The following is a 15,442-nucleotide window of genomic DNA, read 5'->3' on the forward strand; positions in this document are numbered from 1 at the left end:
AATGTTTTATATACATTATCTTATTGAGTCCATTCAACAACATTTTGTGGCATTATTCTTATCTTAGAGGAAAATGTACATGGGATGGTAAAAATAGCAAAGTTAGTACTACTGAATTTTAGAGTTGCTTAAAACTTGCTTCCAGGTATCCCTTTTTTTTTTTATAAATTTATTTTTTATTAGTGTTCAATTTGCCAACATATAGAATATAGAGCCCAGTGCTCATCCCATATAGAGCCCAGTGCTCATCCCATCAAGTGCCCCCCTCAGTGCCCGTCACCCAGTCACCCCCCAACCCCCGCCTACCTCCCTTTCTACCACCCCTAGTTCGTTTCCCAGAATTAGGAGTCTCTCATGCTCTGTCTCCCTTTCTGATATTTCCCACACTTTATATGGTCTCATTCATTTGGGGTATATAAAAAATAGTGAAAGGGAATAAAGGGAAAAGGAGAAAAAATGAGTGAGACTTACTATAAAGCAAGAGTAATCAAGAAGACTTTGATATTGGTGAACGAGTAGACAAATTCATGGAATAGAATAAAGAACCAAGAAACAAATCAACACAATCAAGCTATCTTTGACAACAGAGCAAAAGCAATACAATGAAGCAAAGGTAATCTTGCAACAAATAGTGCTAAAACAACTGCACATCCACATGTAAACAAGTAACTCTAGACACAAATCTTACAACCTTCAGAAAAAATAGCTCAATGAATCAGAGACCTAAATGAAAAACACAACTATAAAACTTCAAGAAAATGTAGGCAACCTTGGGCACGGAGATGACTTTTTAGATACAACAAAGTACAGTCTATGGTAAATTGAATCTCATTACAACTGAAAGCTTTTTCACTGTGAGACACTGTGATGAGAATGAAAAGACAAGTCAGAGACAGGGAGAAAATCTTTGCAAAACACATATCTGATAAGCCACTTTTATCCAAAATACATAAAGTGCTCTTAAAATTCAACAACAATAAATCAACTCAATTTAAAAATGGTTAAAAGACTGAACAGACATCTCACTAAAGAAAACAGATGGAAAATAAGCATACAAAAAAAATGATCAACACCATATGTCATTAGAAAACTGAAAACTAAAGTGAGATAACACTACACTACACACCTATAAAAATGGCAAAATCCTGAACACTGACAACACCACATGCTAGCAAGGAGGTACAGCAACAGGTACCCTAATTCACTGCTCATGAGAATGTAAAAAAGTACAGTCGTTTTGACAGACAGCTTGGCAGTTTCTTACAAAATTAAACAGAAGTCTTATCATGCAATCCAGCAATCATGCTCTCTTCAGATTTACCCAAGTAAGTTGAAAGGTTATGTCCACATTAAATCCTGCACATGAATGTTTAAAGCAACTTTATCCATAGTAATTGACAAAACTTCGAAGCAACCAAGATGTCCTTCAGGGGATAAAAAAACGATGGCACAGCTGTACAATGGAATATTCATCAGTAAAAAGAAGAGGAAAAGAAAAATGAATAAGCTATGAAGAAAAAAAAATGGCGGAACTTTAAATGTATATTGCTAAGAGGAAGAAGCCAGTCTGAGATGGTTACATAGTGTTTAATTCCAACTATATGACATCGTGGAAAAGGCAAAACTACAGGGATGATAAGACCAGTGGTGTCAGGAGTTCAGGGAGAGGGAAGAAGGGCAGAGTGAGTAGGTGGGACATAGGGAATTTTTAGGGCAGTGAAACTATTCTGCATGACACTATAGTGGGGGACACATGATATTAGTCAAAACCTACAGAACATATAACACAGAGTGAACTACACAACAGAAAGAATGAACTCTAATGTAGAATGGGTACTTCAGTTAAAAATAATGTATAAATATTGGTTTATCAATTATAACAAACGTACCACACTAATGTAAGATGTTAATAATGGGGGGAAAGGGTCTATGAAAACTCTCTGCTCTTTCTCCTCAATTTTTCTGTAAACCTAACATTATTCTAAAAATTAAAGTCTATTAATTTTAAAAGCTACAGTAAGAAGTGTATATAGGTCTGTGTGTGGGTGGGGGGGTTAATTCTTGCATTGTCTATAACAGCAAAACCTGGCAACAGTATTAAATATCCATCAATGAGAGATTGAATAAATAACACAAAAAAGAAGAAAGTAGAAGACTCACATATCTGAATTTCAAAACATACTATAAAGCAAAAGTAATCAAGACAGTGTGGTATTGGTATCAGGATAGTCATATAGATCAACAAAACAAAACTGAGAGTCCAAAAATAAACTCATGTGTCTATGGTCAACCAAATTTCAATAAGGATACCAAGACAATTCAATGGAGAAAAGTACTCAACAAATGTTACTGGGATAACTGGACATCCACATGAAAAGAATGAAGTTGGACCCTTACTTCACATCATATACAAAAAATTCAAAATGGATCAAAGACCTAAATGTAAGTGGTAAAACTATAAAAATATTACAGAATATATAAGAGTAAATCTTCATAACCTTAGTTTTGGCAATTGATCTTTAGGTATGACACCAAAAGCATGAGGAACTAAAAAAATAAATAAATTGGGACTTCATCAAAATTTTAAAATGTGTTTCAAAGGACTCTATCAAGAAAGTGAGAAGATAAAAAATAAGGGATATTTGTAAATCATATATCTGATCAGGGACCTGTATCCAAAATATACAAATAACTTTCACAAATTAATAATAAAAACACAACCCAATTAAAAAATGAACCAAGTATCTGAATAGACATCTCTCTAAACAGGATATACAAATGGCCAATAAGCACAAGAAAAGATGCTTGACATCATTAGCATCAAAGAAATACAAATCAAAACCACAATGATGTATTACTGCACACTAAGATGGTTATAATAAAAAAAGAAGTATCAACAGGGATGTGGAAAAATCAGAACCCTCATAAACTACTGGTGAGAACATAAAATTGTACAGGCAATTCAGAGAACAGTCTGACAGTTCCTCAAATGGTTAATATAGCTATCATATGATTCAACAATCCTATTCCAAAACCTACTCAAGCAAGATAAATAAAAACACATATCTACACTAAAACTTGTACGCAGATGTTTATTACCACAACAACAAATGCTCATTAACTGATGAGCAGATAAAATGTGGTAGATCAATATAATGAAATATCATTCTACCATGAAAATAAAGTACTAATAAATGCTGCAACATAAATGAACCTTGAACAAGTTATGGGAACTAAAAGAAGCCAATCACGAAAGGATAAATATAGAATTCCACCGATGTGACATTTTCATAATAGGCACATCTATAGAGACAAAAAATAGATTTTGGTTGCTTAGGGCTGAGTGGATGGGTGGGTAAGAGTTGTCAGTTAAAGAATACGGGGTTTCTTTTCAAAGTGATGGAAATGTTCTAAAATTGATTGTGTTTATAGTTGCACATATTTGTGAATTTAGTACAATCCACTTATTTGTGTAATTTTTAAGTGGGTGAATTGTGTGGCACAGGATTTAAACCTCAATTTTAAAAAAAGAGACACTTGCACATATTTTGTCATCTTACTATGACAAAAGGAGCCCTGCAAAGTAAAAAGAAAATTTTATTTTCAATAAATGGTGTTGGTTCAATGAGATATCCACAAAATGAAAAAAAAACTTAACCACTGCTTTACACCTTACCCAAAAACCAATTCCAGATCAAACAGAGATCTAGCCGTGAAATGTTAAACAGTAAAGCTTCCAGCAGATAACCTAAAAATGTATCTTCATGATTCCAGATAGGCAAAAACTTCTTAACCAGGACACCAAAAAGTACTAGCCATAAAGGAAAAGATTAATCAACTGAGCTACATTACAACTAAAGAGTGAAATGATACATGACAGAATAGAAGAAAATAGTTAGGATGAACAGGTAGAAGAACTCCTGTACAGAATAAGTATAGAAATCCTACTAAAAAAAAATTTTGTAGGGGCACCTGGGTGGCTCAGTTGGTTAAGTCTCTGACTCTTTCTGGTTTCGGCTCAGGTCATGATCTCAGGGTCCTGCAATAGAGCCCGGTGTCAGCTCAGCATGGTGTCTGCTTGAGATTCTTTCCCACTCTCTCTCTCCCTCCCATTCTGCTCCTCCCCACCTGCTCCCACACACTGTCCCTCTCTCTCCTCTTTCTCTCAAATAAATAAATAAATAAAATCTTTTTTAAACAAATTTTTAAATGCTTGAACAGGCACAATTTTGGAAAAGCATATATCCAAATGACCAAGGTATCCAACCACATAAGACGGAAGAAAATACAAGTTAAAATCATGAAAAGGCTATAATTTTTTAAAGAGTGACAATAACATGTTGGCAAGGATGTGGAACAGGTATCAGGAATGTAAACCAGAATTTAAAACTTACTTTAAAAGCTCATAATTCTTCTCATTTAACCTTACAGCATTTTCTCTCCAAAATTTCTCAGATTTGTGCACAGGACTCCACTCCAATCTTCCAGATTTAAGTTCCGAACTGTATTCATCAAATGAGCTATAAAAATTTTTAAATAATCCAAAGGTTAGAAGAATCTAAGAGTTACTCCAAAATTAAGCAAATAAAATATTTTTACCATGTCAATAATACCTAAATAGAAAAAAAACAAAAATCTTCACTGATAATTTAACTGCAAAGACTGAGAAGCCTTTGTAGATTAACAAACTACCACTAAACAAAGTTTAAACAGCTTAAATAATCTTTAATAAATCATGTGAAATTTATTCAAGGTCCTAATGTCCAATACTCCTGTCAGTTTGAATGCTCATCATGACATATTAAAAGGAACACCTGCTTTCAAATATTTATCTTGATAAATAAATGTATGCCAGAAAAATATCTATAATCTAGCAGTTTCCACATGCCACTTAAAATACTGTATTTGTAAATTAATATAAATGTATATAACTTCATGTAAATTTATATAAAAGTATGTTACTTAAATATAAAACAGCATATTCTAATACTATAAATGTCATAAACCACTATACCCTGCATTATACAAACAAAAATATACACATGGATATGATATTGTATAATGTGATTACAAACACCGTGGAGATAATTCACTAAATTAACACATTACAGATTAATTAAAAACAAAAACTTCTGGGCATATAACTGCAATGCAATTTAATTCAAAAATCAGCTATGTATAAACTAACTTAATTATTCAAAGTTTCAAAATATAAAAAATGTTTAATGTTGTTAGCCAGTGGAAAAACAACACAGTGACAGGACACGTGTGGCCATTTTTTCATGTGAAAAGTTAAAGAAGAATTAGCCATTTCAATACTGATTGGCAATTTAGAATAATAACCAGGATTTTACTGGTTAAGTTGAACAGTATCCTATTGAATAAAATAGTAATTTACTTTAGTGTAAGGCCAGTCACTTTAAGAAGTAAGCTAATGTTTAACATTAATATCCTCAACCTATAACAGGGAAAAACAGAGACAAAGCTCTTTTCACCTGCTCCCATCACCCTATTAGTTTTAGTAGTATTTTTCAAATTACCAAATTCAACATGAAAAATCAGTAAGTAGTAATAATTGGCTAACATGGATTAAATAATTTAGAAAGCTAAGCATTACTAACCTTATTTATTTTTAAGAGAGATCTTAAATCATTACAGAAGAACTGCTAATGAATTTTTTTGATGAAATTAATAAAACAATTTTAAAAAACTGCAAGTCTACTGCTGGCCAAAGTATTTTATTACAATCAACTTATTCACATTTAAAATTATAGAAAGACAAAAATCATTTGCCTCCCTCCACAAAACTCCATTACAAACCACTGATATGAATGATACATCGCTCTCCATAAAAGAATTTGGGCCTTGGGATCATGAGCTGCACTCAATTATCTGGTAAATACATTTCTGGAACACATACTACCCTGAAGGTATTTGCTAGGCACTTGAAAATTAGCAACAAATCCTACAAGGTTAGAATTTTTATTGCTATTTTACCAAAAGGAAAACTGAGACCTTAAAAAGGCAAAAAGCTTGTCAAGGCCAGAGGTGGAGAAAAGTAGCCAAACAATTAAAACTGGGCTCAGCCTAGCTCCAAATCTCAAACCACCTACACAGAAAGATCTACTTCCAGATAGTAATTCTCTCCTAAAAATGTATTAATAGTTTAAAAACAAAAAAATATATAGGTTAATGGGAAAGATCACCAAAACATTATGAAACAAAAAAGAACAAGGTCCAGAATAATATAGAACCCCATTTGTGTGTGTATTTACCTGTGTGTGCATAGGTGCTAGGGGAGCAGAGCTAAGTTTTTTTGGAAGCAAACTCAAGAAATGGGACTGGGCAATATTATATGGAAGAGGCATGAAGTTCCTTCTGAACTACATAGGATTCTTTTTTTTTTCTTACTTCATTGTTACATTATTTGCATAATTTTAATATCATAAATAGAAATAAATATATAAATAAATGTATACATAACTATATTAATATAATAAATATTATTAAATATAATAAATATTACTTAATATAATGAATATAATTTTTAATATAATAAATGGGTAGCTTGGTTAGGAATCTGTTGATTTTGGCTCAGGTTATGGTCTCAGGGTCATGAGATCAAGCACCATGTTGGGCTTGCTGCACTGGGCATGGAGCTTACTTGAGGTTCTCTCTCTCCCTCTCCATTTGCCCCTCCAACCCATCCCCCATGTGCTCAAGCACTTGCGCATGCTCTCTCTTTCAAAATAAAAAATAAATGAAACCAATAGGAATTTCACAAAAGCCAGGGGAAAAAAATACTCTTTCCAGTATGGCCAACCCTCCTCTACAAATTAACAACCAGCACTGCTTAAAAAAGATTCTAAACCAGGGGGAGATTCTTAAGGTGTTCCAGGGTGACACCAATATCCTGCAGGAGTACAGCCAGCCAGATTTCAGATAAGAGAATGATGGGAATCTCTCCAAAATAGAAGAGATAAAACACAGCTATAACCAACTGTTGCCATGGTGATGAGCCAGTTTTTGTTGGTTTTTTTTCCCTCATATCCCCCCAATTCTTAAAATAATGTTCTAGTGAAACGTTTTGAATTTGTCATTAGTAACTAATCTAGACATTCTTAAAATACCAAGAAAGTCAAACAATGCTCAATATTCAGCCTGTGAGAATTTTTAAAAACATACCTTAGATCTTGAACACTCTCACCAAGTTTTTCCAACAGAAATTTTATATCTTCACTGATATCTTCATCGTCATACTTTTGCTGTTCCAAGTTCTCCAACTGTTTCAGAACCTTGCACTGAATCATAGCCAGAGCATATTCTTGGCGAGTTTCTCTTTCAGTCGATTTTTCTAAAAAGTTCTGAGTTAGACAAGAAAACTATGTGATTTCTTATTTGTGATATTCTCATACCTCTGCACTTGCACCCTCTCTCCTCCTCTATTCTCAGGTTAACAGTCCCCTTTACGCAATGACTATATCACAAATCCTTACTTCTTTCCTGAGTACCTGTCCCATAACAAACATACTTCTGATTCCTTGCTTACTTCCCGGCCTAAAACATTTTAATTACTGACCCAGACAAGCCTCAAAACACTGAACATGTTTACAATTAAATCCATCAAATCATTTCTCACAGCCCTGTTCCTGAGCTCCTAGGAGTTCCCAGTGAATTCTCTCTTTGTTCATTAGCCACCTAGAGTACTTAGGATATTGAGAGAGAATTTTCTTCAAGTACCTCTACTAGTTTCTCAATCGGTCACCCTTTTATCCTCTTCAATCAACCTACAAATGCACAAAGGGCAGTAATAAAAAAACCCTCTTGCTTGAACAATTAACAGAAAAGTTTTGTGACATTCTGGCAAATTCCCCAATTTTTTTCTGTAACTTCTCTATTTATAAGAGTACTTACGAAAAGAACAAAGGAATCCTAAATACATAACCCTAAACATGGGTTTGTCCGTGCAAGTTCACTTACACACAGATTTTTTGATAATTACAGTATAGTACTAGAAATGCATCTTCTCTAATGATTTTCTTAACATTTTCTTTTCTCTAGCTTACTTTATTGTAAGAATATAGTATATAATACATATAACATATAAAATATGTATTACTCGGCCATGTATTTTATTGGTAAGGCTTCCTGTCAACAGCAGGCTATTCATAGTTAAGTTTTGGGGGAGTCCAAAGTTATACATGATTTTCAGCAGCACAGGGGGATCAACACCCATTCCCCTACATTGTACAACTGTATTTATACAAATAACCTGTTCATTGAAATGACCAGTACTTCTAAGCAAAGACCATGCTCAGGCTTAGGGACAAAAACAAACTTTCAAGAAAGCTACCTTCAACAAGATGGTAAAGAAGACCTGTCAAATGCCTCCCCTTACCCCACCAAATAAGTCCTATAATAACAATTCCAAGTCAATTTTACCAAAATAAGAAATTTTTCAATTTATTTTTGCAAGCAAATTATATTCCTAATAATTATGCTAAATAAACACAGAAGGAGATTTAACTTAGCATATGGAAATTAGTGAGGTCAATCTCTACCAAAGGTCCAATGGTATTTTTCACAGGAGTAGAAAAAACAATCCTAAAATTTGTATGGAACCACAAAAAGTCCCTGAACAGCTTAGAAAGAACAAAGCTGGAGGCATCACACTTCCTGATTTAACTGAACTACAAAGTTATATTACTCAAAACGGGAAGGTAATGGCATAAAAAAGACACACAGACTAACTGAACAGTATAGAGAGCCCAGGTATAAAACCTCACATACACAGTCAACCAATATTTGACAAGGGAGCCAAGAATATTCAACTTGGAAAGGATAGTCTCTTCAATATATGGGATTAGGAAAACTGCATAACCACATGTAGAAAAATGAAACTGAAGCCCTACTGTACACTACTCACAAAAATCAACTCAAAATGGATTAAAGACTTAACTATAAGACCTGAAGCTGTCAATTTCCTAAACAAAAATATAGAGGAAAAGCTCCCTGACCTTAGTCTTGGCAACCATCTTTTATATATAACACCAAAGCACAGGCACCAATAGCAAAAATTAACAAATGGGGCAACATCAAACTAAATAGCTTCCGCACAATCTCCTAGATCCACTACATTTAAAAGCTTCCATATAGCATAGAAAAGAAAACCCACAATAAATGAAATGAATAGGTATCCTATGGGATTTGAGAAAAACTTGTGAAGTATGTATCTGATAAGCAGTTAATATCCAAAATATATGAAGAACTCATACAAGTCAATAACAACAAAAGGATCTGAAAATGAGCAGAGTGTCTAAATAGACATTTTTTCAAAGACATACAAATGACCAACAGGTACATAAGAATATCTCTAAGTCATCTGAGAAATACAAATCAAAACCACAATGAAGTATCACCTCACATATGTTAGGGAGGCTACTATCAAAAAACAAAAGATAACAGGTATGGTCTAGGTTATGGAGATAAATGCACACTTGTGCACTGTTGATAAGAATGCAAATGGTGCAGCTACTATGGAAAACACTATGAAGGTTCCTCAAAAAATCAAAAATAGAAGTACCATATGCTCCAGTCATTCCACTTCTAGGTATTTACCCAAAGGAAATGAAAATAGAGTATAGAGAGATTATCTGCATTCTCATATTTATTACATTATTTACAATAGCCAAGGTATAGGAATAACATAATAATCTTTTTTCAAAAGAAAAAAAAAGCCCTAAAAGAAAATCATCCATCACAGGATGAGTGGATAAAGAAAATGGGGTAAATGGGTATTTATACACGACGGAATATTATACGGCCATTAAAAAGGAAATACTGCCATTTGTGACAATATGGACAGACTTTCAGAGCATTATGCTAAGTGAAATGTCAGAGGAAGACAAATAGTGTATACCTCACTTATATGTGGAACCTTAAAAAAAACTAAAATTTAAAAAAAAATTCATAGATATATAGAACAGATTGGTGGTTGCCAGATGCAATGAGGTAGGGAAAGGGGGAGACAAAATAAGTGAAAGGGATTAAAAGGTACAAATTGGCAGTTATAAAATAAGTAAGTCCTGGGGCACCTGGGTGGCTCAGTCAATTGAGTGTCTGCCTTCAGCTCCGGTTGTGATCCGGTCCTGAGATTGAGCCCCACATCAGGCTCTCTGCTGAGCAGAGAGCCTGCTCTCCCTCTCCCTCTGCCTGCCACTCCCCCTGCTTATGTACACGCATATTTGTGTGTGCTCTCTCTGTCAAATAAATAAATAAAATCTTACAAAAAATAAGTCCTGGGGATATAACAAACAGCATGATGACTATAGTTAATAATACTGTATGTATATTTGAAAGGTGCTAAGAAAGTAGATCTTGAAAGTTTTCATCACAAGAAAAAAAATTTGTGACTATGTGTGGTGATGGATGTTAATTATTAGACTTACGATGATCATTTCACAATACATACAAATATCAAATCATTATGTTGTACACCTGAAATAAAATGTTGTATGTCAACTATATCTCAATTTTCAAAAAATAAAGGTAAACAAACAATATTTAGACATTGAAATTAAAATCATTGGTCACCAGCAAACCTCTGGTAGAAGACAGGCTAAAGCATGGGTGGGCAAACTTTCTAAGAAGGGCCAAATAGTAAACATTTTACGTTTTGAGGTATCATAGCTATTCAATTCTGACATTATAGTACAAAAGCAGACATATAAAACACAAAAAAAAACAAAAAACAAATAAGCACAGCAATGTTCCAACAAAGTTTTATTTATAAAAACCAATGTTGGGTCAGATTTGGCCTATGAGCTACTACAGACTGATGAGCCCTGAACTAAAGGAAATTCTGCAGGGCAGAAAATGACACTGCCAAATGGAAAGCTGAATCTTCAGGAAAGGAAGAACTGCAACATGGCAAATAGTTGAATAAATATAAAAGACTATTTTCCCTCTTCACTTCCATAATACAAACAGGGTTGTTTAAAGGAAAAAATAAACCAATGTATCATAGAGTTTTTTACATATATTCGTATATTTACATGACTGCTACAGAGTAAAAAAGGGGAAAGCCTGTGATCATTATATAAACACTCACCCCAAGATTTAAAAATGTCTCAGTCTTACTACATGTCACTCAAATCTAGTACTTAATGAGCAAAATAGATAAATCCCTGAGACAAGGAATGAGGTATAGACTTGGGAATCAAATTTCTTGACAGAAATACTTCCATACCAAAGCAATAGGCAAAACAGCACCCACACACTCAAACTAATGGTGGACCTCTCGGGAATGGGTACTATAGGCCACCTGCACAGGAAGATGTGGGTATGTGCAGGTCTGTGTCTATGTGTACATGTGTGTGGGTGTGAATTAAACATCATGACTAATAGAACTAATCAAATTCCAATCCAATTTGGTGGTATTTCTTTCTAACTAATAAGCCTTTCTGCTGAAAACCATTGAGTTGTAAAAATATGATTTTTCTTATTATCTGACATATTATGTAGGCTCTTAACTAAGTAGAGCCAAAAAGAGAAATAAAACTCACAACAAATGTAAAACTCTAGACAACAAATATGACCTTCAATGTCCTTCTTGGTCACAGGCTCAAAACATACTATTTATTTTAGGAACTAAAGATTGACAAATCAATTTAACCAGTAGAATAACATTTCCAGAGACCTGGAGTCCAGCACCTAATATGAATATGTGAGATTGACATTTTCAAAAATAAAATTCACCAAGCCAAATGGAAAAAAAATAATTAGCAATTTTTTCAGCTCACAGCAGTTCAGCAAGCTTCCTAAAGCCTTCAGCGCAAAAATTTCCTTCCTGAGTTTCAAGATGTGGGAAAAATACATGACTAGACCATCCTTAAACAACCTCCTCAGTGAATCTTCTTTAACGGTTATAGGAATTTGAGAATGATAAAGAAAAAAAGGACTCATCATTTTTTCACCTATTGATGGTATAAGTCAAATGGTTTTACTATATTGTTACTGATAGCTTAATTTTAACTCAGTTGTGTACATTAAAGTTGTAGATGTCTAAAGGTATTCTTCTGATTTTCAGACCTTAAGATAGTCTCCTAATGATTGTACTATCCCAAATTTAGCACAGCAAGGTCTAAAAAACTAATATTCCTGCCAACAGATTGGGTCTATTTTATGTAATCTGAAATCCAAATTAAACAACAGAAGCCTAGAAATTAGCCTAATCACTAGTTCCATGTGCTGTAGGCACAAAAGTGAAACTGTAAGTAAAACTTAAATAAGGTTTTTAAATCTTGTTAAATATTAGCAAAATATTCATGCCACCTCTTCTAAATCAAACAGATCATCTCTGGATCTTTGCCTATGTTCAACACCAAGCAAGAATGCAACTTACAAAGGTAGGGGATTTCAAGGGGCAAACTGCTATCGTTCTCTGCTTTTCTGGAAAGAAAAGTCACAAATTGTATATTCACTATTGCTAGGCTCTTGCTATCTCACTGAATCTTTACCTAATCTTGAAGTGAATTAAGTATTACTAACTAAGCACCTTCAACAGACAGAGAAATTCACTTGAAGAGTTCAGGCCACTCTCCCAACAATCTAGCGCCAAATTCACACCTACATCTACCTACTCCAGAGCCTACACCCTTTCTAATACGCCATACTGAAAGGAAAATCAGAAAAGAGTTACACTACTGTACTCCTCAAATTTCCCCTAAAAAGTAGATGATCAATCTAAAGAACTCTCAAATCAGGTCAAAAGAAAAAAGAAAAAAACCCTAAGAACCTCAGTCTGGCTCCATAGTTTTTTGGGACTTCTCAAGCTTTTTTATATTGTAAACCATCATGGTGACTTCATGAAGTCACTCCATAAAGACAAGCATTTAAACACAATACAAAATCCTGAGAAAAAGTATCTTATTCATTTTTCCATTCGCACAGTAACTAACACATTGCCTATTACATAATTGGTCTTTAGTTAAACATCTGACAAGTGAACAGATAATCCATGAAAATGACAGGGAGAGTGGATGGGAAAAGGAAAGGGAAAAGGAGAGAGGGAGGCTCTCAAAGGTAGGATTCAACTAATATCTACCAAACCTCTCTTCTATCATATAGCAATATTAGAGATACCTGCTTCTAATGGCTCTTTTATTTTACATAATAATGATCTAAAATGAAAATCAATGAAAGAGAAGAGGAACAGAAACAACATACTAAGCAAGGTTGGAGGGAAGCTCAGATAGAAAAGTGACTTTATATATTTTATTTAAAGCAGCTTCTACTGAGCTTTAGATTAAATCTCGACTCATAACTATAAATCATTAGTATCTGATTTCTTACTAGAAACTCAAACCACTTACTATATTACCTAAATAATACTTATTAAAAAATGTAAGTTTATAAAAACTGAAGGCAAAGTTAAAAGTGTAGAGTTCTTTGAAACAAGACAACTAAAATAAGACCCTGACTTCTATAGTAGCTCTCTCTCACACCTATTATCTTACCTTAAAAAAAATGACATTATCAAATTATCAGAAGAAATAATTTATGATACATTTTTACAATCATCAACATTTAAAGCAATAAATATTTTAATTTAAAAATATAACTAAACATACAAAACAGGATAGGTAGGTATAAAGCAAAAAACACTTCATTTGCATGTTAATTAGACAATTTTTTATTTATTTCCCAGAAAAGTCATACAAAGAAAATAATAATAATCCAAGTCATCTTTCTAGGATAATCTACTAATTGCAAAAACAGTGAGCTGAGGGTAACTAACTTTTGGAGCAATTTAGCAATTACCAAATATATCTCATATTCTCAAGTTTTCATGACAAGTTTAGGAACAGCTTCCAATTTAGAAAAAAGTCCATGCATTAACAGAAAATAGGGGCTCTTTCCTGTAGTCTTGCGTTCCACAGTAAGTTTTGCTAAGTGGATTATTTTAATAAAATTCTAATATATCAATAACCTTTACATACTTATGAATACTAGACGTAGGAGACTCTCGGGCAAGTTCATTCTCAATGCAGAAGTAGCTGCAAGCAGACATTCTGTCACAGAATTTTATTATCACACTTTTAAATATGAGAACCAAGCAAAGCAGCCAAAAATGTAAAAAGGAATTTAATTCAGGCAAGAAAGAAACCAATAAAAATATCAGTAAATTCAACACCACTGCCCTACTCTTTATACTTCTACTTCAGTGTTTTTGTGAATTCAGTCCCTCATACAGTCACAAAAATACTTATTGAGTGCCTACTATATGCCAAGTATTCATTTAACCCCCATTTATTTTTTAAAAGGGCATTGTCATAGGAGCATAAAACCCAGATGATATTACTCTTACCAGACACATGAACAAACCAAAGCACAGAGAGGCTAAGCCAACTTGCCAAAGGTACAGAAGCCAGCCGAAAAGCCAATGAACCTGACCTTCACTGTGCATGATGAGCACACACACTACCTCCAACGCGAGTGCACACACTCTGCAGAAACTGATGCTAAGCATGATCTGCCCAAACTATAAAGAGATGATAATTCAAACTCCTTCTTAACCATTCAGGTTTTCAGTGCCCACTGCAATTCATCCAGAGTTGATCCCCCTTGTAGAAAGGGAACAAAGATCATAAATTACAGGTATTAAAATATCAATAGGCTTTCATATCTGAGAGTGAGACTATGCTTAATTTTTAAACTTTTTTCTTAATATTTTTCCATAGTATCTTTTTTGTTTTTAAGATTTTATTTATTCATGACAGACACAGAGGGAGAGGCAGAGACATAGGAAGTGGGAGTAGCAGGCTCCCCGCAGGGAGCCCGACAGAGGTAGGACTTGATCCCAGTACCCTAGGATCATGACCTGAGCCGAAGGCAGATGCTCAATTACTGAGCCAGCCAGGAACCCCACCAGAGTATCTTTATTTAACCATAAGGTCATATTGTTTCTATTTAAGATTTATTTATTCATGAGAGACAGAGAAAGATAGGCAGAGACACAGGCAGAGGGAGAAGCAGGCTCCATGCAGGGAGCCCAATGTGGGACTCGATCCTGGGTCTCCAGGATCACGCCCTGGGCTGAAGGCAGGCGCTAAACCGCTGATCCACGCAGGCATCCCAGTCATATTGTTTTTATAAACAGGAAAAAGATCAATTTTTTTTTTCATTTTCTTAACGACAAGTGCTTAATTCGGGATAGGAAGTTGTAGTAAAATAAAGGCTCCTATAACTACCACAGGACAGAAAGAAGAAACAAGGGAGAAACTCAAAACAAAGACAAATCAAATAGGAAGAGGTTTAAGCTTTCAGAAAATAAATATACTAAGTAGAGAAGATATAATCCCTATTCAACCAAAATGAATAGAATTTCAAAATGCACAGGCAGAGCTGAGCAATCCTGTTCAAAGACACTGGGCTTTGGTGA

General features: G+C 34.2%; 1 protein-coding gene across 5 annotated transcripts in view; it reads right to left on the bottom strand.

Moving 5' to 3' along the window:
- Positions 1–15,442, bottom strand: part of ATP6V1H (ATPase H+ transporting V1 subunit H) — a 161,596-nt gene that overhangs the window by 64,143 nt on the left and 82,011 nt on the right. For all 5 annotated transcript variants that reach the window (XR_005380955.1, XM_038579304.1, XM_038579305.1 and 2 more), the window contains 2 exons: positions 7,186–7,364; positions 4,395–4,520 (listed from right to left, as the gene is read on the bottom strand). Coding sequence is in view for 4 of the 5 variants with exons in the window: in XM_038579304.1 (XP_038435232.1) it covers positions 4,395–4,520; positions 7,186–7,364 (305 nt within the window). In the remaining variant the exon portion in view is untranslated. The remainder of the gene's footprint in view (positions 1–4,394; positions 4,521–7,185; positions 7,365–15,442) is intronic.

This window comes from Canis lupus, chromosome 29 (assembly GCF_011100685.1).
Source record: "Canis lupus familiaris isolate Mischka breed German Shepherd chromosome 29, alternate assembly UU_Cfam_GSD_1.0, whole genome shotgun sequence".
Lineage (NCBI taxonomy): Eukaryota > Metazoa > Chordata > Mammalia > Carnivora > Canidae > Canis > Canis lupus.